At 38.2% G+C, this 26,012-nt stretch overlaps 1 protein-coding gene across 6 annotated transcripts in view; it reads right to left on the bottom strand.

Annotated features, from left to right (window-relative positions):
• DLG2 (discs large MAGUK scaffold protein 2) overlaps positions 1-26,012 on the bottom strand; it is a 1,006,374-nt gene that overhangs the window by 18,632 nt on the left and 961,730 nt on the right. For 3 of the 6 annotated variants that reach the window (XM_065729948.1, XM_065729951.1, XM_065729950.1), the window contains 2 exons: positions 24,920-24,995; positions 6,737-6,782 (listed from right to left, as the gene is read on the bottom strand). In XM_065729948.1, coding sequence (XP_065586020.1) covers positions 6,737-6,782; positions 24,920-24,995 — 122 coding nt within the window. Of the gene's footprint in view, positions 1-3,830; positions 3,873-6,736; positions 6,783-7,695; positions 7,796-24,919; positions 24,996-26,012 lie in introns of all 6 variants that reach the window. The other 3 variants (XM_065729952.1, XM_065729949.1, XM_065729947.1) reach the window with 2 other exon arrangements.

Here is a 26,012-nt window from a genome sequence, read left to right as displayed (position 1 = left end):
GGACTCTGAAACCTTGTTCTGAAATTTCAAATATCATTACTGAATGAAATATTGACCAAGTACAGAAGGTAAAAATTTTTGTTTGTAACACTTTTTCTTACTTTTAACTTTTACTAATTGCCTCTCTAAATTATTGGCGCAATCATAATCAATTATGCAATTAGACTAAGTAGATGGGTTAATGTTTCTGTAATTTTGATGACAGCTGTAAAAACCTCTACGGAACTATACTAGAGAGCATTACCACACATTACCACATATGTGCAGTGGAGAGACTTAAAAGTCATGGTAATTTTGAAAATCATGTGTAGGAAAATAAAAACTGATGAGTCCATGGTAAAAAAATACATTCTTTCAAACTTGGTTTGAAATAGAAAATTAGAACTTTTTAAGTTACAGAACTCAGAGTAACCTTCCAATCATTTAATTAGCTGGTCCAGGAATAAGCCAAAGTTGGCTTCTTGTGTACTTAAGAAGGAAAATATACCACTCTGCATACTTGATTTTTCTGCTATGGGCAGGTGCAAATAAATAAACATGCTTATAGCCTTCATTTTTGCACTACTTTAAAACCAGATTCTTCTGTTTGTGGTTCCCCGCAAAGTTAATGGGTTATCTGTTGGGATTGAGAAAATTATCAGCTGGGATTTGGAGAGGCTGCCACCTCACCTCCCTGCAAGACAAGGTGAGCACTGTGCAGCCAACATGGCATGGGCATGTTCAGGAGAATGCTCTGCTAGTCTGGTTTAGCTATCTGCTTAAAGACAAAATAAATCGTTTTCTGGATATCAATATATATCTCCATTAACTTCATACTGAATCTAGCGCAAAATCTGAGAAAGTGATGACTGTTTTTGGGATACATATTGATCAAGGGTATCTCACTGTTGGCTTAAGGTCTTTTTCTCAATACAGACTTATGTTTACTATCTGCAGCAGCCTTGTTGCTAAGGAGTGTCCAAGAATTTTCTCCTTATACCACACATGAGCAAATTCACTTTAATTATTATTTTGAAAGTAAAAATATCGTCTTTAATTTTTAGACTCCAAGCCCAACGCATAAGCAGTGTAATACTTCAGCCAAATACTCAGGTATTCAGCAATATATTCATCTAAATAAATAAGAATTCATCAGAATATCTCCCAGAAAAAGCCCAGTTCCTTTGTAAACTTTCTATTAATCACTGTACAAGGCACAGTGTGGTCAGCTCTCAGAATCCTTCAAAGTCACTTTGTGCAGCTGTACCCCTGAATTGGAATGGTTCAAGGCATGATGAAGTAATACAGGTTTTAACACTAGCTACTTTTCACTAGATGCTCTTCATTAGAAGCAATAGTTAGAGAAACATGTCAAAGCAATTGCCAGACCCATGAGAAACAATGCAGAATGCTTCAATCTGAACTACAACTGGACTATTTTTACAGGAACAAATACAAACATCTGCAGGAGAGCATGTGCTATTTGCCAGTCATTTCTTACTCACACACTTTATATTGGACAAGGAGTGAACTGCTGATTTCCCACAGTTCAGAAATTCATGGGACAGGCAACAGGCAACCCCTTTTTCCTCCTGCTCATTTCCTCGGGAAACAGAAGAGAAAAAGGTGCTGTGCATACTGTCTTATTCCATCAGGAGTGAGCTTTATAAGACAACTGCTTCATGGCAGACCCCATCATTCCTATTTCCATATCCTCACAGCTGCTCTCTCTGGCCACTTTTCACTTGCTCTTCTCTGTTTTCTGATTTTTATCCTGAGTTATAATTTTTCTAGAGGGGATTTGCTGCAGTGAGTTGTGTGATGGGATGTGATGCTGACTTAGAGTAGCCTAGAGATTCAGGGAGTAACCATCCGGACTCAGGAGTGCTGTGAGTCTCCACAGGAGACATGCTTGTATTCCATGGCCATATAGTAATTGAATGCAGGGTCAGGCTAGAGCTGACATGTCATTGTAGCCAAATGAAACAGTCATTTCCAAAAGCTGGTGTCTAAAATTGCTGGCTGCCCAAGGTCATGGCTTCAAGTGTCATGTCAGCACATAGCAATGAATCATTAGCAAATGAAATCAGACCCTTTGGACACCAGCTCCTGGATTTTAAAGCCACTTTCACTTTGCGTAACGCGAGACTGGCTTCCTTTGCTTCTGAATGTCATAGCTTTGCCCTGAGCAGAAAAGGAAACCTTCCCAGCATTTCCTCTGCCAGGCAGCAGTTTTTGGACACCCCAGGAATATGTGGTGAGTTCCAGCCAAGATGATGCTGAGTACTGCTGGGATGAGATAGGAGCTTGCCCAGATTGAAACTACCCTGCTGCGTGCAATTGTTACCTCAGCACTACTTTTTATTCTAAACGTGTCCCGGCTAACTACCCCCAATATTTCCTATCCCTTTCTCTGGATCCTCAGAACAAATGCCTTATTTCAAGCTATTGCACAGCCAACTGGCTACCTTTCAGACTTATGATGCATTTTGGGAATTAGCTTTTGTGGACTTGTCCAAGATCTTGACATGTAGTTGGGTTCCCATCTTAATTCTCCTGTTTGGGACATCAGCCATGGGATATGTTAAGCCTTGATTTCTTAGGCATGAACATACTCACCCTGAAATTAACACACCTGAAAGAGATTCGACTCATGAAAATTTGAAAATTTATCCTAATGATTCTGTCATGACTGTGAAGTCAATCTGGTGAAAGAGCATCTTATATGTCAAACGTAAAATCCTTTTTTCCCCTCAGTAGAGGACACAGAAAAAATAATGTGGTTCAGAATTGCTTCTCAGCAGTTCAAAAGTGCCTACTGTTTTCTTGTGACTCTGGCAATTGCTTTCCAAATAAATATTTGCAATACAAGAGAATACAAACTAATTTACCATTTCTGAATTGTATAAGGTTAGCTGTTTTACTGAAACAAACCAATATTTATTAACAGAGCTTGACGGCTATGCACTCTACAAAGACTAGAAAGTATGAGGTATGATACCAATGATTACCTGAATGTATGCGGGTACTTAGCGCAAGTGCTGAGTGACTGGTGGAAAACTTGATTTGCTAAGCAAATGGCTTGAGAAAATTAAACAAGTGGGTAATTTAGTGATCAATCTCTCTCTTTTACTACCTTTTATTACTTTTCCATTCATCTATTTTCATGACACTGTTTCTTCTTTTCAGAACTTCCAGATAAATTTCCACAATTTATGACCTATCCTCTAGGCTATTTGACAGTAGTTCTGTAATTCCGACCAGGTTAGGTCGGGACCATCACTTAGAGGAAATGCATGTCATTCAGTGGCAGTGTCTAAAGGGTGAAGGTCTCTCACGTTTTTTAAAGACTTCATTATGTATTAGGAAACCTGTACTGACAAAATTAAAGACTCAGCAGAGTTTTGGGGCCATTTATATGTTCATGCAGGTATGCAAAAATGCAAGTAAAAATTGTGACATAGTAAAGAGGATCTTTTGCAATTTTGACTGCATTTTTGAAGCAATTTTACTTTTAAAAGACCATCAAGAAATTATCCTTCTTCCTTCTGAATAGACTTTCTTTTACTGAATCAAGTAATTCTGACTCTCAAAGATTACCCAAAGCCAAGTTTGATTTTATAACCCAGAATAGACTTCAAATAGAAAACCTTCCTTCATTTTCTAAAGGTTACAGTTTTCTTTTATAGCTTTGTACTCAAGAGATGGTTGTAAATCTGAATTCCAAGCCATTTGCTCCAACCATTTTTTTTAATATTAACAAAAGAATAGCAAGAAGAGAACCAAAATAACAGAAACGAACAGAACAAGCAATGCAAAGTAAAAAGACTCTAATGAAAGCAGTAACTTACTGTAGCTACTTTCACTATCGCTGGCATTAGAAGAAACATGTTCTGCAAGAACAGTACAGCAAATTAAAGAACATAACCAAGCACCACAGAGCTGCAGAAACTCAAAAGAACTGCCACAGCCATGCAAAGGTAGTTGAGCAGAGAGGAAATAAAAACTACAGAAGTGACATCGCCTGAAGGTTTTAGATAATTTTCATGGTAAAAATGAAAGCTTTCTCTCTTGAGGTATTTCAGAAAGAGACTACACACATCCAGTGATGTACATTGTAGAAAAGACATTGATATACATTATAGCAAAGTTGTGTCATTTTTTGATAAGATAGTTAATGACATCTCAGATAAATTAATTTCAAAATACTGTATGGGCCACTTGCATCTCAGTGAATGACTGATTTCATGAAACCTGAGTTTCTGCTCATATTCTTCAAAACTTAGAGTTCTGTGCTCAGCAGTCATCACTTCCTACTGTCCCATGGGTTAACAAATTAATATGAAAGTGGTTTTGATATCAAATATTGCAAAAATCTTTTAATGTGTGCAAAAGAAAAAAGACAAAGTCAATGTTTAAGGTAAAAAAATATAGAAAGAAAACAGAAGAAATCTTTTCAGACAAGATCTAGCTTCAGGATTTGAGGTAGAGCATAAAAATCTTTCTCAGACCTGTTTGGATATGTGAACAGGGTCCAAAGAAATATCATGGGATAGACTTCTGGTTTGAAAAGTTTGGGGTCAGAAAGGTGTGGTCTATATCATGTGAAGTGATTGTTCCCAAACTGTAGTCAGCAGGCTGACTACCATCAGTCAGATCATGCTTAGTGGTCCCCAAGAGGTCTGTGAAACCACATTTAATGGCTGTTTTAATAGCATCTCTGGTAGAAATGCTAATAACTTTGCAGATGTGACACACACTTGAAGGTTTTCAAATGAACCAGATCTTTTAAAAATGAATGTTACAATGGTTATATAGCAAGAAGCAACCCTGGGTTAAATAGAATGAAGTACAGATTGTTGAATGGACAATGAGCACAAATAACTCACTTAATGACAAACACCAGAAGCCAAAACGGATCTAACTGTCATTAATCCACTGTGCAGGTTAGGATGTTGGTGACCTGCAACCACCACCTGCAACTGCCTCATATACCCAGTGGAAGAATAATAAAAATTAAGGATCCACCGGGATGAACCCAGAGTAGCCCATAAGGAGGATGAGTATAGGAACTGTGTCAATGCCACCTCTTTTCTCTGAGGTGCCATGTTCCCCCACCTGCTCACCTCATGGCTGGGGTTCATTGAGTGGTAATGGTAGAGCTGGTGGAGCAGCAGGAATGGGAGAGGTTGATATCTGATAAGTACTTGAAAAACTTTGGTCTTGGACTTATTAACAAGCTTCAAAATATTAGATTCATGTTTTGAACAAAACTGTGTATTGAGTCTTGGGCATTTAACAGCTGCTGTCTCCAGCCATGATGCTATTCAAGACCCTGAATATTTTATTAAACAAGAACAAATATCCTTCATAATTATTACTGAAGTAACAAGTATATCTTAGATTAATATTAGTGAAATCTGAATGGAGCTGAAATGCCTAGAGGTGTGCCAGTAATTTAAAGCTGGGTGTAATATTAGAGAAACTAGACCCTGAACAATACCTTTGTGCCACTTTTCTCCTAGCAATTTGCAGGATTTAGTTATCTCCTTTCAGATTGAATGTTACAGGGATTTGTCTTTTTAAGGACACAGATATGCAGGAGAATTCATCAAATCAGATGTATGAATGTTTTTTTTTTAGGCAGTGAAGAATCTGTGTTTGTTCCTAGTGAACTTCAAGTAACAAAATGGTTAAAATTCATGTGGCAGTGGCACTGAAAATTGGTCTTGGAGAGCTGTTCTTCATTAAAGAGATGAAGCTTTCATCTTTAAATGGAAAGGTACTGTATGGATTAAAATAAAACCATTAAAATGACCCTTAAAAATAAATCAGAAACTGAATAATCTGTAAAATTGCACATTCCTGTAATTAAAAAGCATATAGAAAACAGTAGGTGATGCAGTGTCAACATCCACATACATTTAACTACAATTACTTGGCACTTAAGAACTAAATGAAGAAGCAGCCAAACACATGCAAGTGCCATTTTGCTTAAATTATTTAGGTCTGGATACACAGCCATTTCTATAGTATGCTTCATTCTGTACAGTATTTCTGGTCTGACTTTCAAGGAAGCAAAATCGTTCCCAAACAATTATCTGACACATGATACATTCTGCAATGACAAGTCTTGAGACAGGATTACTGCATCAGAAAAAGAAGTTGATTAAGGTTGTATGACAGGGAATAGGTTGGTAATGGTGAAATGGGTCCAAAATCAGTTTGGGAGAAGGCGTGTCTTCTCTAGGCTGCAAATGACTTCTTCCATTAATAACAAATGCTAATCTGAAATCCAGCAAAGAAACGAACACTCCCATGCAAAAAGCTGAAAATGCAGAAGCAACAGCAGGAAACAGTTTTCTATTGATCTCCTCAGGATGTGATCTAGTTGAGATGTTTAAGTTTCCCTTTTGATGGAGAGGGAGGGATTGTTGCTGAGAAGTACATTCTAGCAGCAAAACAAGTTCTAGGTATGCTACACTACGGAACTGGCATGATGAGAACAATAACATACTGTCAGAAACAAAAGGTGTTATTACAAAAGAAGTGAAAGTGTCTGCTTGATACACTGTATGTTATTTTATACTGTCATGCAGAACAAAACAATTGAAACATTTTTAATGCATTCACAGCTGGGTAACAAATAAAACTCTATCTTGTGCATGCTAGGAGTGGAGGGTCCTCAGAGAAGGAACAGAAGCCAAAACAAAACAAAACAAAAAAAGATTTACAGTGACCATTCCTGGGAACTTACTCAGAGTCTTTGTTCCATAACCGTCGTCACCTAATCCGGGGATGTCCTGCACGGAAGTCCCCAGAGAGAGCAATGAGAAAGGAAGAACAGCCGCAGAAGAGGAAGGAAGAAGTCAGTGGAGTTGAAATGGATACTACCATGACTGACCATGTTGATTGAGCAATCTGGATCCCTGCTTTTTCTCTCTGAAACAACTTTAAACCCATATTCTATGGGAATGCAGCCAATGAAAGAGGCAGTGACCATTCTACATGGCTTTGTAGTTGTGACAAAGAAGGAACAATACAATAAATAAAGTCCCAGAAACGGTCCTCACCACATAAATTATGAAGGAGAGAATTAATAAGAAAAAATGCAAATTCTTTGGGCTCAGAGTCATCATTTTGTTTGTAATAATGTCAGTTGTTCACACATACAGTTTAAACAAGCAGTAAGTGCCTGGAGAGGTACACATCCCAAGATCTGATGTGCTTATTCAAGTTGTTAGCGTGGATGCTTCATTTAACTGTTGAACTTTCAGTGAAGCTGTCCATGGCAATTAACTTGAGAATGTCAGAGGCAAAAATAATGAGATCGGCACAGAGCTTTAAAACAAATTATTTCTGCATTCTAAAAGAAATGATGTTTGCATAATTTTGAGCCAGGGAGTATTTAATCAGAGCCAAATCTGTGTTTAGGACAGGTGCCACAATGATACTGAGGAGCCACATTTTTTTTTAAAGAAAGTGAAGAAATGCTCTTCCAAAAGTTAAGGTCACTGTTTCATTCTTCAGAAAAATGATGTTTCCAAGGAAGGAAGGACCAGCTGGATCCAAATTGCAGTCACACATTGGTCACAGTAGTAATACCTTGCCTGCCTGCCTATGACATGTATTTGCCTAGATGTGTGGGATACTGATATCATGCGTGTCACCCACTTTTTGTGCTGCATGTGACATCATCTCCGAGAGGTTACTTACGTTCTGGATCACTTGTTTCCTGCTCACTCTGCTCCTTGCTCTTGTAGAATGGGAATTTTCGTGAAAAGATGAAGTTCTTTTTACGCTTGTCATTGAATGACTGTGAAGGAGAAAAGGCATGGGGCAAAAACAGGGACGTCTAATTGTTGTCACACTCATGCTGACAAAACAACTAGTTTGTAAAAGTGGAGAGAACTGTAGTGACTCAAATCAGCCCAAAACAAGCGGCTGGGAAGAATCACAGGTGGTTGTGGTGATGTGTACAAGCTGAAGGCAGAACTCCTGGAGACTGGATCGATTTAATGACAGGAGTCTCAAACTACAAACTTCAGCTCCTTATTTTGGAACTATCATGTTTGGCTTGCTCAGATAAGGGGCCACAGATGGCTCAGCATGCTTTGAGATCTAGCCACTCATCTTTAATGACAGCAGACTGTGCACAAAAATAATTAATTTTCTGATAAAGAATAGGCTGAAAAGAGGAAAGAGGAAGCCTTTGATTTTCTTCTGGTAGGTGTGTGGATTCAGCTCTGTGCCAATTAAAATTATATGGGTTTTTTTTTCTGGTAACTATTGCTTTCTTCATAGTGCTTTACTTGTCCAATTCACTGACAACTTCTTATGTATGTTTTAATGTCTTTTTTTGCATCACTTAAGAAAATTCGTTTTTCTTTGTGTTACACATCTATATTAATTTACTGGGTTCCTCTGGATATGCCTTTAGTTTTATGTGATTTAGAGATGAGATTCTGCTGTGAAGCAGTATTTCATTGCATATTGAACAATATCTGTCTTCAAATGGGGAATAAATATAGGTTTTTTTCTTTCTTTTTTTTTTTTTTATGTGTCACTTTGGCTTTATAGGCAGCTGTAAGGGCTTTAGGGTATGGTACTATGTAAAAGCAGGGTATACCTACTTGAGACACCTATTCTAGGTACTAAATGAGGAATCAAGGTCTCTGTGCAGTCAACTGAGAAAAGCTGGTGCTTCCAGAGGGCACCTATGCTGTGTTGTAGATAGTGCTTAACTGATCTGTATTGTCCATCAGGCAATGCCCTGTGCTGTTTACTGGACAGAATGTGGGTAAAGCCCAGAGTTGTGCATCCAAGAGAACAGAGATCTTCTTATCTCATTTAAAGAGACAATCTCATGTGTTTGTTGTTGCTTGAATGAAAATATAACAAGTATTTGCCTACAGATCTGAAATGGAACAGATTTTGGAAGAACAGCGTAAAATGTGGTTTAGAATGTATATTTCTGATAGATGTCAAGTTAGGTACTGAAAAACTTGATTAAACCAGTTGTCTACTTGTGTCACAAAAGTTTCATGCCACTTTTACATTTCAAGCATATTTAAAGTTCAGTAACGAAAACCAAAGGAAAAAATGCACATGTAGAATAAATGATCCATGAAAATCTCTGAGTATGTAAACATTCAATGTGAAATTAACGTGGAAGTCATGCACAAATAATCTAGACTGCATGCAACTTCAAAACAAAGCAAATATGAAAGAAAGCCAGCATTAAAAGTAATGGGTAGGAAGGATCAAAGTAACCTGTGGATGAAAAGAGGACTGACATGCACATTACATCACATTAATGACCTGAAGGACGTAATTAAATTAAAAAGTGTTTTCTGTGACCATTTTTTTTTCCAAAGAAAAGAATGCAGCATGTTAACATTTCCCAAGTTGTGAAAATGTTGTTTGACACGCTTCATCTGGGCTTTATATACTAACACTACAGGCTTTGCACTTAAAAAGGAAAAAAAAAAAAAGAATACACAATAGTACCTCAGAAAACAAAGTGGTTTTAAAGTGAAAATCACTTCTTTACCAAATGACATTTCACTTCAGAATTAAAGAGAATGTTATCAAAGGGACATATAAATATGCTGTTTCACAGAGATTCTATGATAAATAACCACTTTTAAATATTCTCACTCAACTTTTTTCCCCAACAGCAGCAAAAGCTTCAGAAAACACATTTGCATCAGAAGAGCATATATTGTTTTTCAAGCTTATGCATGATCTAGTAGAATATTCCAAATTACACATATATCCCATAGAATTCTACACACTTCCCTTTCCTCATGCAGTTGGGTTTCTTTTTAAATAAGGTATTGTTCCACTTTGATTTGGACAAATCAAAACCTGGCAGTTCATAGCAGGTGACTGTTATGTTCAGATGTGTTGATAGCTCATACCAGTACAATCATTCATTTCTGAAGTAAATCTGATGCTTAGTTTATTAATATCCATAAGCAAATTAGCTTATGCACGTGTAAATATTTATATAAATTAATCATGTTAATTGCCACATATACTACCACAGGATAGCCATATTAAAATATAATAGACTAAACTGAGTCTGGTACAGAAAACGTACTGAAATAATTCATCTTTGGTTTTAACTGAACAATTATTTTATTGTACATTATTGGCATGCTTTTCATATAAGAAAGCAAAACAAGGAGTCTTAGTTTTGTTTTTGCATACAGTATGAATGTGATTGAAATCAGGCTGATTGCCTCCACCTCAAGGATATGAAATCCTACAGACAACCATCAAAATGTCCTTGCAGAGACTGTGTAAAGTATAGAGATAGGGGGTGGTGGAGAAGAGGAAGACATATGGAATAAAACTGTGTTTTTTCATACACACTGTTTTAGATGAAGATTTTAGTTTGCTGGTGGAGGAATAGAGATCGGCACCATCATCTGCCACATGCATCACTCGGATGCATATTTTCTTTTCTAGATGCATGTGAAGAATGGTGGTAGGGTTAAACAACAGTAATTAAATGTATGCTTTTCAGAGGTTTTATTTCTGTGAAATGGAATCTTTGAGTTAAATAGTCTGAATTTTTCACAGAGTCTCCTTACATGGCTGATGTACAAATAAATGAGAGAGGTATTTGTCTACATCTCTCAGCCTGATATAGAAGCTGCGTGCAACTGGAATTGAAATTGTGATACAAAGCTCAGGCTTGATCCAACAGAACTTACGCAGGCAGAGTTTCTGAATGTCACTGAAAGTACCTGAAAATGAATTCCTGTGCAAATTGCAATTTCTTTGCATAAATATTGCAACATTCTGTAGTGGCAAATAACTGGGGTATTTCAGTCACAGTGAAAACCTGTATAATAGACAGCTTCTTTACCTCACTGCCATCAGTTCACACAGCCCACCCATAAGCCAGGAGCTGGCATTAGTAGGCACTTTATATAGATAATAAAAAAAAAGTAGATGATATTTTCAAGTGCTGTTTGACAGCTGAACGGGGAGGTCATTGTTCACAGCACTTGAACTGTGATGAAAAAAAGTATTTTTGCAGAAAAAAAAAAAGAAGGGGAGAAAAGCTTTCACAAACATCGTAGCTTACATTCTTATTTTGGCACTACTTAGGCACAGAGCTGTACTCCAAAGAATCAAGTAAAATATGCAATCTGCACTCTTCCTTGGCCAAATATCCCACAGTGCTATTTATATATGTCTTATTTACATGTACAACTCTCTCTGGTTATGACAGACATTGAGACACTGGGTGTTTCTTGTTCTTATGAACTCCGTTTGGTACTTTTTCTTCAACAACATTTTTGTATTGTAAATGCTTTTCTCTAGGGGCAGCAGCCATAAAATATTACTTATCAGCTAATAGGATAGTGTGTTTAAAAGGAAAATTTCATGTAAAATGGAACAATCCAATTTCAGAATTTGCTTTATAGTGGTAAACATAGCAAAGAATAGTGCATCCGTAACATGACGGGTGTAGCACACTGCAATAGTCAACCATTCCCTTGCTTATTTGAGCCCTTTCTCAGTATTTTTTCCAGTGCAGCTGATCCAGCCCATACTGTGTTCATGCAGATGTGTTCTTGATAAAGACTGTCCTCTTTGTGTTTTGCAGAACAGTATAATATCTTGGAAAAAGATTGCTTTTGATGCTCTAAAATGCAGTTATGTAGTATAAAAGCCACTGGAATGTACTGGGAATGCCTTATTTTGCTATTTCATTCAACCAGTGCTGATTTCTGCTCACAAGCTCTGCACTGGCATTAGGGGATCACCAGAAGAATGGCTGCTCCAGAGCACTGGCTGTAAAATTCTTGTGTACAGAGCACGAATGAGAATCTATCAGAATGTTCACTCGTTTTACTGCTTCTCAACTGCCTTTTTTATTTTTTAACTTTTATCCTAATATCTGCTTTTGGCAAAAATGAAAAGCCCATTTATACAGTATTCCACAAAAATCTACATGATCTATCACTGACTACAGTCTTTTTCTCTAGGCATTTTAAGCACACTTTTCATGTTAGGGACATTCCTTTTCTTTGAGCAGCACTGGCTTTAATGAAGTTTTAGGCACTGAAGCACTGCTACGTGAACTATCTACACGAACTGGTAGCTCTCACAGTACCACAAAGTACACTGATACCAGAAGGAAAAGTTTGTGACTGAAACAGACACTCAGTGTCATTTCTCCTTTCAAGTACACAATATAACCTCTGTTTTTACAGTGAGCTTTTTTTCCTAGCATACCAAAGTATGGATATGAAGTCTCCAGAACAACTTTCTGAAGTGTACTCATTTTCCATGGAAAATGAGACATTTCTTGGCTCACAATCACAGAAAACTATTAATGACATCTGTACAGACAAGCAGAAACATAAGCTAAGAAGGTGTTAGAAGAAACCATAAGTCTGTTTGTATGGTTTTCACACAGGATATTCCTTAAGACATCTATCAGTCTGACCATGCAGTTATATGCTGGCAAGAAACCAACTTCTCCATGTCTATCACTCACAGGGCGAAGGATACCCTTATTCTGATAAAGTCAGCTATAAATTTTCTTAGACTTTGCAAGAGATTTCAAGTAGAAATGCCTGGCATAAAGACATATTTGCACCATGATCTGCTTTGATAATTGCTCAGAGGAGCTCTGGATGCCCTTTTCTTGGAGGTGTTCAAGGCCAGGTTGGATGGGGCCCTGGCAGCCTGACCTGGTGCCTGCTTTAGTGTTTGGCAACCCTGCCTACATCAGGGGACGGAACCAGATGATCTAGATGATCTTCCAGCCCAAACCATCCTGTGATTCTGTGACTCGTTGATTCTATGATTCTAAGTGAGAACAAACTCTGGGTCAGAAGAAGATACCTCTGCTTGCTTAGCTTCCCTGTGTAGCTGCAGGGAGATACGGATCTTGGGAATTCAAAATGGAAAAGTACAAGCCTTGTTAAAAACTACATGCTGCTTAGCTTCAAAAGGCAAGGGTAGCACTGCTGAATATTCATAAATACAAAATTTTACTAATCTTTCTTAACACTGACTTAATGTCTCTTGTTAGTCGGCAACTGAATTTTAATTGCTACCAAAACAAAGGTTAAAAACAACGCTGACTACCAGGGGAACAAAAACACTAATAGACTTTCAAGAAAGCATGTAAAAACAGAATTTCCAATTCTGCAAACATGTTTTTATCTTCGTGCAAGGTTGGAACTGCATTCAAAATGGAGTGCTCATCTGTGGTAATTTATATTGCAGTTGTTGCCAGGAAAAAAACGCCAACATACAAAGCCTGCATACACAGGCAAGGTCATGTACAAGCACCTGAAGGCTGTACACAGAGAGGATGCAAAGAATATGTTCAAGCAACAATACTGAAATTAATAGTGTGAAAATAAGAAAGGGCAAAGTTCTTTGACAGTACAATCAATCTGGGTGTAGAATAATCTGCCCCAAGGGAAGTGGAGAAGTTGAGATCGTTTTTCACATTTAAAACAAATCTACCAACCTTAAGTACTACGGGGAATAACTGCAATGCTGGAGAGAAAGGAGGCTGGAGGAAGGAGAGCCAGATACTAAGACTCCACCAGCTCCAGTACTTTGCAATGGCGTATGGGCTTTCACCTGTCCTGGCTCACTGCTGTCATGTGGGCAGTACTGAGGCACGGCTGGCTCTGGAGTTAGTGCATTTGATGTTTGGCAGTGTCCTAGTTCTTCCTCTACTCTTTTATTTATTTTCTTAACCAAAGTAACTTTCCTGTTAGAGTTGAAGCAATCCGTCAGCCATAAATCTTGGTGCATGCCAGTTTCTCTCAGCACCTTTCATGCAACAGCAGTGAAGATGAAAGATCCTCAGAGATCAACTGAGTGTTGGTTTGGACTCGGTAAGTTTCTGGGACAGTCTGATCTCTTTTCCAGGCCCAGAGCTTCCACAGTGCACACTGCAGGACCTTTACCAACTCATGGCAGAGTGTTAGAACAAGATAGTCTTTAAGGACCATTACAACCTAACAAATTCTATGATTCTATGATTCAGTGATTGCGTGCTATGCATTTGTGTGTGTGTAAACTACTACATAAAACATTCCTCTACATTTAAAAATATATATATACTTCATAAAGACCTTTATTACATTTATTTCCTAAAGTAGTAACGGAGAAAGATTTACAATACCTATATGCCTTCAAACTGTTCACTGAAAGACAATCAGATCAGACTTATCTTTGGAACTGCTCTTTTGAGTTAAAAGGAAGACAGATCACTGGGACAGCTGATTGAATGATCAGAAAGATCTGGCTCAGGAGACTGTGAATCACATCAGGCTCATAAATTTCATTTAAAACTTTCACATACTTAGGCCTTACAGCTAAAACCAAAAAAATTAAAGGCATGGAGCAGCAAGAAGTCACTCTAAGGGACTGGTGTAAGGTTTGTGTAAGAGATACAATTTCTATGCCTTCCAACCACGCACTCCATACTGCCAGTCTCACAGACAGGATATCAGATCAGATGGACTTTGGATTTGACCCAGTTTGGCAGTTCCTGTGTTCTTGTAACCTTCCAAACACGGCCTGTGAGTCACAAAGTCAATCATCACAGAACGGCTTGAATTTGAGTGAGCCTGAAATAAAGATGCGAAATATAGAGACTGTGTCATCTGTGTCATACTCCGCTCTTCTGGAGCTCTGTGTCTAATCTTGCTAAAAGAAAACTTTGTTCTTTTGTTAATTATTTGAACATTGCTATTGTCAACACTATACATTTTTTTTTCCAACCACTACAGCTGCTTTTTAGAACAGTCAAATAACCATGGAATTACATTTACATAGATGCAAATCTCCAACCACTTGATTCAGAGCATTTAGACAACAAGTTGTAAAAATAACACACACATGAATTTAAACTCAGCATAAATTTCTGCTGGAAAAACTTAGAAGAAAGACGATTAACTCTAAGCTGTAAACTTAGGCATTTTACCTGTGCTAGCAAATCTTCACCCTCTTCTATTTAATCTGTGTCCAATTTAAATATTACAATATGTATCTTTACCTCAGCAATTTTTTCACTTTCTTCTTACCTCAGCAGGGTTGGCACAGACTTGTAATGGCAAAGAAAATTCTGGTTGATAGTCTTGTTCCTAACGCTATGATTGCCTAAGAAGCAGTATTATCCCACATATAAACTCAACACAATTATCAGGCCAAAAATCTACGTTCATGTATTCAAACTGCTCATTAACTGCAGAAATGACTACCAGTATTTTCTTTGACTTGAGAAACTGGCACCAATATTCTTGAACATTTGGATTAAATCTAACCCCCAGTACCATTATTTCTTGTATTTGATAAACATGGAATTGTATAATCATAGAATGGTTTGGGTTGGAAGGGACCTTTAAGGTCTATTTAAAGTCTGTTCTGTTATGTTTGCAAATTTCAGACATTTAGCCTGACAGTATTTTCCACAGTTTCTAGTCCGGTTCAATCACTTAAAAAAACCCCACAGGTTCTTTAAAGCATTCCAGTTGCCTGCTACAGTCAACAGTGGCATAAATAAAAATCTGAAGACTCAAATGTTTTCCCTTACTTTTGTCAATAGACCCGACAGGCATTATTATTTGACCAGGTCCCAGTGGGCACTATTATTAAATTTTTACATGTCTTTGTTGAGTGCCTCAAGATATCCTGGAGCAATGAGACACTGCATAGTTAAATTCTCCTGGCTATTCACTGTATCAGCTGAATTTCATTTGGTGACTTCAGCACATGAGTGAGCTAGGTGCTGAAGACAGCAGTATTTCTAATGTCCCTTGCAACAATGCTGAGCAAATGTGTTTGGCTCAAGGGGAATGATCAGAGCAGCCCAATAATACGGGATCAGATGAAAATGGATGTGCAGAGTCCAATTCCTAGCACCAGTCATGAAATGTGAAGGCAGGACTGTGGAAGAGATGAAAATGTGTGAAACATGCAGTGAGACCAATGAGATTCCACTTTCCTCTGCTATGGGGAGAAGAAGTCTTCTCCAGGATATGGGCTGCAGGGGTAGGAATGGTGTTGCCCCCTGTGTCCAGTGACCCCACTGCTACCCACCTTTATGAGGTTGTGCAGTGAAATACAATGAAGAGAAGGCTGGAAGCAAAAGAGCATAAGAGGAACAGAGAGGAGTAATTTACTCCTCCTCCCTGCATTGGCAGTTTCACACTACATTTCTGGAGAGCAGCTTCAGACCTACTCATGCCCTATGCCAACAAAGACACCTTGTGTAACTGATAAGGAATTTCCTTCTAATATTTTTTGTCAGCTTTTTTGACTTCATATAATGACCTACGTATAGGTCTTATGTGCTGCATGAGGAATCCTTGCAGCATGGCTTCACATGAATTTTTAATTCTTGTCATTAATTTCCATTTTATCACAGAGGAGACATTCTTGAATGCTTGCTGAAGAGTAACAGCTAAAATCCAATAATGCAGAAACAATGGTTTTGTAAAAGATTTTATGTCAATTAGTAATGGAGATACAAAACTAGAAAATGTATGATGTGACTGATTTTTCAAAGCTTATTTTAAGATACAGACATGAGCATTTGTTCCTATTCTCTTCTTACAGCAAAGAAAATTTAAATAATTCTGAGATGGGAGTGTGTACAGCAAAACAACAATTCGCATTTCTTGGAGAGAAATTACACACACAAGGATTTCCTATAATGGCCTGCCTCTTGTTCTAATCTCTTTTAATCTGTGCCAAAGATGGTTCAGGTTGAATAGTAGGAGAAATTTCTTCTCAGAAGGAGTGGAGATGCATTGGAACAGGCTGCTCAGGGAGGTGGTGGAGTCACTGTCCCTGGACGTGTTCAAGAACCATGGGGGCACTGAAGTATATGGTTAATGGCCATGATAGGAATGGGTCGATGGTTGGACTAGGTAATCTTAAAGGTTTTTTCCAACCTTAATGATTCTATGATTCTAATAGAACCCAGTACACCCAAGCATTTATATTTTACTCTTGGCAAAGTGGCACCAGAAGAATTTATGCACAGTACCTGTTACTAGTGTTCATTTTTTTTTTTGCTGTAACAACTAGCTCAAGGATCAGTTTGGAGACATAATTAAGATGGCAAAGTTAGCTCTGAAACTATGCAGTCTGGATACGGTCCTGTCGTTGCTAAAGCTGAGATTCTTGTACCTGCTCGAGATTAAATAGATAAGGAAATCCTCAAAATGTTGTGTGAGGAGTCATAACTCTGTCTCACTGTGCATTATAATGGCTGGTGTGAGTTTTCAGAAGGTGCACCCTGCTAAGGCTAACAGAAATGGGATTCCTTGCATCTGACTTGGGACATGTACACTATAGGTGCCTGTGGCAAAGGCCACAGTGAACTCAGGCTCACTGCAGGCAGTGCAGAATTCACATCTCTTCTGGCAGCAGTGATAGGCTGGGGCTCTGGATCACAAAGAAAGAATAAGCTCTTCATTTTGGGATTTTTGAAGAGGAGAAATACTAGCTCAGGAGACAAAAAAAATATTTTATAAATATTAGTCTTTTACAATGTTTACATAATTGTCCCAACACTACGTGTAAGTAGTATTGCTGCAGAAAGTTGTATTTCAGGCTTTCTGGACAAACAGGTAAAGTTGTTTCATGGGTAAAGCCAAAATAGAATATCATGACCCATCTATGTGTGTACTCCTTCATGCAATTTCCAGAAGCTTATAAACAAATGCCTAATGGAAGCATATTTTAGCTAGACATTATTACTCTAAGCAAATTATTTTTAATGCCAGTAGGAGTCCAATAATTGTTTGGCATTGAGACAATAAAACATTTTGTTTTTGGAAAATTGCAATGTGTTGATAGAGTATTATTGAAGACTCATTTTGTTTATACAGCCAGGGCTACACTGTGTACTACTCTGCATACTAAATGGAATTAGGATCACTAAAAGTATGTTAGGAATCAGATCAGTTCACAGTTGAAATACTCCTTTTTTTTTTTTTACGGGACTAAACCAAAGTTTCACTTGAATGACTTCAAGCTGGGGACTAAATTCATGTATTTTTTTTTTAATTGTAGTTTATATCTGCTATCTTTAATGCAACTGAAGCAATGTAGCAGTCCTTAGCAAAAAGAACATACCAGGGGCAGACTTTCTCCTGCATTTAATGGGAAAGCTCGTTGCCTTCAGCAGTTTAGAAACATGATGTAATGGTAGCAGAAGCGAAAACTGAATCAGTTATGCTGCAAGCAGAAGTGGCACCATGGAATGGAAGAAGATTCTTAAACTAAAATTTGATTACACAGAAAAGCTGGACATCTCATTTCAAATACTCAGAATTAGTCTGAATGTAATCCAAAGCCTTCTGCTAACAAATGCTGTTCTAAATTATAACAAAAGCTAGTTAAAACTTCTGGACCAAACTAAGGTGCAAACTAAAGTCACAGAGCATAGCAAACAGGAGAATCCTGGATTCTTATGATCTCATCTCTGATCACATCAACAGGACAACAAGGTCCAGTAATGCCCACAGCCCCAGCTCCTTGCCTTGCCTATGCTGCAGATTTGTCTGTGTCCACTCTAATCTGCGTTGCTGACCTGGAGTCTGGGCTTGATTCTGGATGTAATTTGTCACTATATACTTTCTGAGAACCACCAGACTGGGGAGCAACCTGAGTTGTTACCAACGCATTTGATGTTCATGCCCTAGGACTGTGCTGGGTGTAGACTTCTATTACATTCAGGATTTTGTTCTCCATTTGCCTTCCAGGGTACCCAAGATGTGACTGCAGCTCACTCTGTCCTCTTTAGTGCAACAGTTTTAAAAATAGCAGTAAGTATAGAAATAGAACAATGGTGGAGATGCAGTATTCACTGACTGCTTCCCAAAAGCTACAGTAGTGGCAGGATAGAAAAGATATAGTGTTGGATTGTGCAGGCTAGTACGCATAGATGGATTGATGCTAGGCATATTGCTCTTAGGCATGTATACCTCATTTTCCTAAGCAATAGCTGGAATATCATTCGGAGACCAATTTTTATCCAAACTGAACATCTATTCCAGGAAGAGTGCTCAAATGCCTTTGAAGAGCACAGGCAGCCATTCCCAATGAAAAGAAACAAGAGAAGTCAGGCTGGATTGGTGAGGAGTGATAAGTCGGGCTGAGACTAGGAATAAAGAGTATTTAATTGTGCATTAGTGCCCACGCCACCTTCAGTAACCCTCCTTCAAGTCATCCTCGTGGGTAGGTGTATTCTTCATTTATGTGCAACCCCTCTTTTTCTTAGTAAATCTCTTAGATTATGATCCCACACCTTTTGGTGTTTGGCATGTCCATTATCTCTTACTCAGCCTTTGCTGCTATATTCTGACTGTCAAATATAGAGGAGGAAAAAAAAGAGCAGAAATTCCTTCCTCTTCTCTTTTCATTCTTCTTTTACATTCAGATGTACAAATGCTCACCAATATGCACAGAAATTCTATTGCCAGTTCAGCATCTCTCCTTTCACTACCTCAGCTGTTGACTGGGAGGGTAATCAGAAACTTAAATGAGTAAGCAACTGGGTAGATATTTATAAGGAAAACTTACACATGGGTGAGTGCATACAATTTTTTGGACTTGTTGGAGGAACTTAGTGGCCAGTATCTAAAAAAGGGGTATAAGAAAGTAGGGGACAGACTTCACCAGGACCTGCTGTGACAGGACAAGGAGAGATATTTTCCAACTAAAAGGGGAGATTTAGACTGGACATAAGGAAAAAGTTTTTTATTATAAGGGTGGTGAAGCATTGGAACAGGTTGTCCAGAGAGCTGGTGAATGCCCTGCCCCTGGAGACATTCAAGGTCAGTCTGGATGGGGTCTGAGCAATTTGATCAAGTTTTAGGTGTCCCTGCTCATTGCAGGGGAGTTTGAATAGATGACCTTTTCCAACTCAAAAAATTCTATGATTCCATGATTCTAACTACTCTTTTTCAGTCAGATGTAGAGCTGTAGAGTGGATCCAGAGGAGGGCCATGAAGATAATCAGTGTACAGCTGCACCCCTCCTATGAAGACAAGCTGAAGGAGTTGGGCTTGTTCCACCTGGAGAAGAGAAGGCTCTGGTGAGACCTTTTTGCAGCCTTCCAGTACTCAAAGTAGCTTTTGACATTTGGAAGAAAGATGCATTGAGGGTGCAGAGGGTTTTACTTCACATCACAGTACTGAATTTGTTATCTTGGCTGAGCTTAGATTTTCAATTTCAGGCCTCAGTGCAGCATTACTAAAATGACAATAAAGTTAGAGGATGGCCTTACATTACAGGCAGGGCTGTGGGATCTGTAAACAGAATCTGCTCATAAGAAACATTATTAAATGCTGTCAAGCTTCTGTCCATCACAATAAGTATATTCAGTGGTGTTTGAAAGGGCAGGGTGAGTGTAATGTAGGTATCTGACTGAAATATGAAAAGCACTATGGACAACAAGTTAACTGAATGGGAAAAACTTATGGATATGGATGGTACAATATGTTGTGGTTACACCCTAGTCTGACAATGAGGAAAGCACAAAAGAAGCTATTTCTGTTGCCTGAAAGACTGATTCAGAAAAGAGACTATTGGCTTGCTTCCTTCTCCTCTGTAATATTTCATAAGTTCATAAGTTCATAAGTTCATAAGGTTGGAAAGGACCTATAAGATCATCTAGTCCAACCATCCTCCTATCACTATCTCTACCCAACTACTAAATTAAGTCCTTTAGCACCTCATCTAAACGCTTCTTGAACAGCGCTAGGGATGGTGCCTCAACCATAATTGGTCGGCATTTGAGACAGTAAAAATCTGAATAGCCCTCAGCCACTGTGTGTTTTAGGGTTAATATAGCAAACCCTGAAGCTTGCAGTGGGCAGAACTGCCATGAGTTCAGTATGCCACTTTGGTAGATACATAATGCTCACTACAGTTACTGGGCTGCTCCTGGTGAAAGGTGAACATCTGAAGATGCATGTCACTGAGTGACATAGTTAATGGGCACGGTGGTGATGGGTTAATGGTTGGACTAGATGATCTTAGTGGTCATTTCTAACCTTAATGATTTTATGTTTCAATGCCTGGGAGATGACCTTGAGCTCAACATAGCATAAATACTTTTTATTGGTTTGCTCGCATATAATACCAGTAGCTTTCTCCAACATAAACATTTAATATAAACCTCTGAGCTGCCCAATTTTCCACTAGTTCTGCAAAGACTGGAGGGCCCAAGACTGAGAGAGCAAATGTTTAGGATATCTAAATGTTTTAACTTCATCTGTCCTTTTCAAGTCTGAATCATTACAGATGCCAGTGTCCTGAAAATGCTGCCCTTTGCTGCAGTAGCACAGAACAGCCTTAGGGAACCAGAAGGAGGGACATGTTGCTTTGATACCCATATTAATTAACAATTAGAACTCATGAACAGCATTATAATGATTAAATAGATGAATTTAGAGACTGAAATCTGTCAGATCAACTGAAGCATAACCAGTGATGAAATGAAGCTGTGCAGCTGTTCATAAACAGTACTGTATCTTTTTCCAAAACGCATAGGAATTAGCTTTACTGGCTGTTTCAGTGTCTTTAAAAATGTTAATGAGATCTAGAATTCTGATGATTTTTTTTTATTTTGTCATAAGCTTTACTAATGTTTCATTTGCTGCTTAAATTATAAATTACACCTCTGAAATGGAACTAATAAACTTCTTTTACTCAAGGTGAAGGGACAAGAAAATGAAAATTATGAAGAGCAACTGAGGGATTTTTTTTGTCTGGAGGAGGCTGAAGGGAGACTCCATTGCTCTCGACAACTTCCTGGAAGGAAGAATTGAAGTAAGTGTCAGCTTCTTTTCTCAGGTAATAAGTGATAGAGTAAGGAAATGATTGGAAGTAGCACTAAAGGAGATTTAGATTAGACACCTGAAAGAAATTCTTCATAGAGAGTGTGCTCATGCACTGTAATGGGCTGTCCAGGGCAGTGATGGAGGACCTATCTCCAGAGATCATAGAATTGTAGAATTGTTTGGGTTGGAAGGGGCCTCTAAGATCAACTTGTCCCAACCCCCCTGCTCAGGCAGAGACACCTCCATCTAGACCAGGTTGCTCACAGCCCCATCCAGCCTGGCCTTGAATGCTTCCAAGGGGGAGATATTTAAGAGATGTGTGGACATGGAACTATGGAGCATGATTTGAACAGTGATGGGACTTGGTAGGTCAGGTTGAGGTTGGACTTGGTGATCCTGAAGATCTTTTCCAACCTAGATGATTCTATGAAAAGTAGAACTGTAGGGTTAAGCTAGAGATCTAGTTCCACTAGATCCACTGCTTGAAAATTGAATTCCTTTTTAACCAATTTATGTTTTATATAATATCCTGTTATGATGAGCACCATAATTAAATTATGCATTCTACAGGAGGATACTATCCACTGCCTGCTTTAAACTCAAGCCTGTAAGATTTAACTAGTGCTCCCTAACAGAGTTTCTCATTCCCTGTCTTTGAAACCATCCTGATTTTATATATCTATTTGATTCACAAACCAGGGATTGGAGGAGTCTAAGGAAATAAACTGAAAGTGCTCTAAATATCTGAAATACTATTAAAAAAATGCCAGTCAGATAAGATAACACATCCAGATTTGATTTGAAGAGAAGATTTGGAGCCTTTGTAGAACTATCCTTTAGCTATCCACACTAACAGATTAACTGTATTGGAGCGTGTTTGTAAGCACTTTTTCAGTGAGACACAAGAACCTGGCCAACTACAAATGTCACATCACCTATAATACTGACTCTGTATCTTTTACCTGGCTATTCTCGCAGTTTATCTTTAGGACAAAATAAGAAAAAATCAAATCTCTCTCACTTGTCCACATGTCCACACACATATGAGCTCAAAGGTGTAACAGACTAATTCCTATCTGAATTGAAGTTTGGTTTCCAAACAGAAGAGTTCTGCTGGGAATACTGCATACCTGTTAACCTGGACTGAATTTCTTTCAGTTAAAAAACAGTAAAACTTAGTGTTAGACAGCTTCACTGCTTCTTTTTGAACACTGGAAGACTAAATTGAATTGCTGATCACTAAAATATACATATGTTTAAATGTACTCAACTGTCACATTTTACATCATGTCATTTAACCTCAGTGTGAACAGTTTTTCCTTTTATGCTCCTTTAAATACACCTTTACATTATCTTTTCCCCAAAAAGTTGTGAATTCTCTCTTTTTTTTTTTTTAGTGGACCAATGTAGGTTTTTAGCAAACACAAATGATAGAAAATGTGTTCCCAAATGGATACAACATCTCAGTCTGTAATTATGCTATTTCCGCCATAGTGAAACAAACATTGGCATGAGTAGCTGGAAGATTAATGTTATGCTGATGACAAAAATGGAAAAACAATTTGGGGAATCAAGAGGTAATTAAATTCTTGACAGACTCACTTGAATAAGGACCATTAGTTATATGAATGAATTATTCCCCTGAGGCTTTGATTATATACAGGAAATGGGCATTTAACAAGTAATTTCATTGGCAATATAAAGCATATTATCTCCCCAGATAAATGGCAAAGTTAATTTGAAGGCTTGCAGAGAGTGGGCATTTCAAATTTCAATATGTAGAACTGATTCCTTAAGAAACACAAGGAGATAAAGATTTCACAGTGCTGTTTATTATGTATTTTGTACCAGGATACCTGCACATGCAAATAATGATCAGAGGCTGAACTCTGATTCCACATACTTCATAAATCTGGAAATCTTGTTGCAGTCAGTGCACTTATTTTATGTTTGCAGTGAACTCAAGAATTGTTTCTTATGGCAGTAAGAGAAGTATTTGCAACTATTTGCAAATATTATTTTGCTGGCATGCCGAGGCTGGGTACCCTCTACTCTAGGAACTGTATTCCAACAAGATGAACTTTTAATTCTGCTAATCTGTTACACGGTGAAGTAAAAGGAGAGGATAAAGTAGGATAAAGGAAGTATGTCTATTCCCATTACAATGGAAAAATGAAGTAAGAAGACATTAAGAACAAGAATTTCAAATGAGCAGGGGACCTCAAGAACTGTGGGTCTGAAAGGAATTTGCTGAATCAATGCTTTGCCCCTTTGCTAGCCCCTACCTATGACTTGATAATCTCATGCAGTGTTGGCACTTCCCTGTTTTCTAAAGCCAAATGGAACCTTCTTTGCTGGTGACTTCACCCACATTCTCCTGTTTTGCTACTGAAACCCTCACTTGTAAATCCATGCACATCAACTGGACTGTTTTCAAAAGCAAATATTGATGTCAAGTATTAACTACTGCTACACTTCTGCAGAGAAAAGTACCTCCACAGTCAGGACTGTAGGTATTTCTCATGTTCAGACTCTTGCCAGCCAGACAGCAATGCATAAGGTGTTGGGCATCAGAGCAGTGAGCACCACTGATTGTTGGGCACATTAAAGCATTGTTGCAGAATGATAACAGCAGAAATGCTGCTCTGAATGCATAGTGCTGCTGGAAGGGAACTAGCAGATTTGGTGCTGGCTGGTCCATTGTGAAACACACCTGCGTTCAATGTCTGTCACAACTGTCAAAGCAGTGAGTCCCCAGAGCTAAATTTTGCATCCAGAACTCTAATAGTCAGCCTTTCATTTTAGATGTAATACCTTTTCAAGTCAAGGAATTTACATTGCTTTCTCTGTTCTGTTAAACATACATCAATGTGCACTGCTTTTTAAAGTCTTTTCTTCTCTAACCACCATTTAACTAGAACTGCATCTTCCAATTAGGAGGCATTGTCAGACAGTATTGTTCTGAAAAGAATAAATATTTAGAAGATCATCATACCATACTGCTTAAGCTGCTAAAATTTTCTTTACTCAGAAACATACAAAATGATTAAAAAGTGCAACTTCAAAAGCTTTCATTATTTACATACCCCTTTTGCATCAATGACACCAGGCTTTGCATTGAACTTCACCGTCTTCAAACGGGCACGCTCCTTTCTTTCCACTCTGAGGAAAACAGAAATAAAGAATCTCATGTTGGTTGGAGCCATGCTTTCCATGATGTGTTTGATATTCAATCTGTTAAGACTCCCAGTGGTACATGAAGTGAACATCTAAAGCAAATTTTTACAAATAGTTAGAGATGTCAGGTCACTTCCTCAGCCAATCGCAGAATCACAGAATCATTAACTTTGGTAAAGAGCACTAAGATCATCTAGTCCAACCATCAACCCATCACTACCATGCCCCTCAGGCAGCCAGGGGACTGGCTCCAAGTTTTGTCTTCCTTACACCAACAGAACAGCACTTCCTTCCAACAAACATGCAAACTAAACAAAGTTTCACCTGAATGAGTTAAAATCTAAGGCACTGCAGATGTTGGAAAGAAGAACCTTAGCATTTTTCTCTCCCTTTACCCCATTTTCCAACTGCTTCCAGCAGTGCCCCTTAATGCTGCCTTGTTGAAAAGTAGTTCAATAGTAAAAGTGAATAGGTTTTAGTGGTTTTAATGAGTTGAATTAGCCAACTGAGATGGTCAGACATACAATGCAGCTGGTCTGAACAGAGTAGACTGGAAGAAGATGCTCCCTTCCTTATGTTTCAGAGCAAACTTAGCCTTGATTCTCAAAAACAAGCAAATGAATGAAAACTCAGCAAAAAACAGCATCCACCACACAGGCAGATGGCTTGACCATAGCTTTGTAAAGCCCTTTTCATGTCCTCAAATCTTTTCACTGTTTAAATATGAAGTTCTTCAACCTGTTTTAACCAACATCACAGATTTTTTAAAGGTCTTGCCCTCAGCTCGTTTTGGAGAGTGAATGCTGGTTCACTGCAGTAAATCTGAACATGCTGTCCCTGGAACTTTTTTTTTCAGATTTTTGAAATGAATTCTAAATTTGTCTTCTGAAAGATGGACGTATGCTATTTCTTACAATATTCGAGTGCAGAGAAGCTTGCTTCAGGTTTTGCTTATTTAAAACTACAGTTTTTCCCAAATGAGGATATCTGAGGAGCGATGCA

Source organism: Cyrtonyx montezumae, unplaced genomic scaffold (assembly GCF_038088225.1).
Source record: "Cyrtonyx montezumae isolate F1298 unplaced genomic scaffold, pur_monq_1.0 scaffold_12, whole genome shotgun sequence".
NCBI classification, from domain to species: Eukaryota; Metazoa; Chordata; class Aves; order Galliformes; family Odontophoridae; genus Cyrtonyx; species Cyrtonyx montezumae.
The sequence above is the reverse complement of the archived record's forward strand: the minus strand, read 5'-3'. Positions and strand labels throughout refer to the sequence as shown.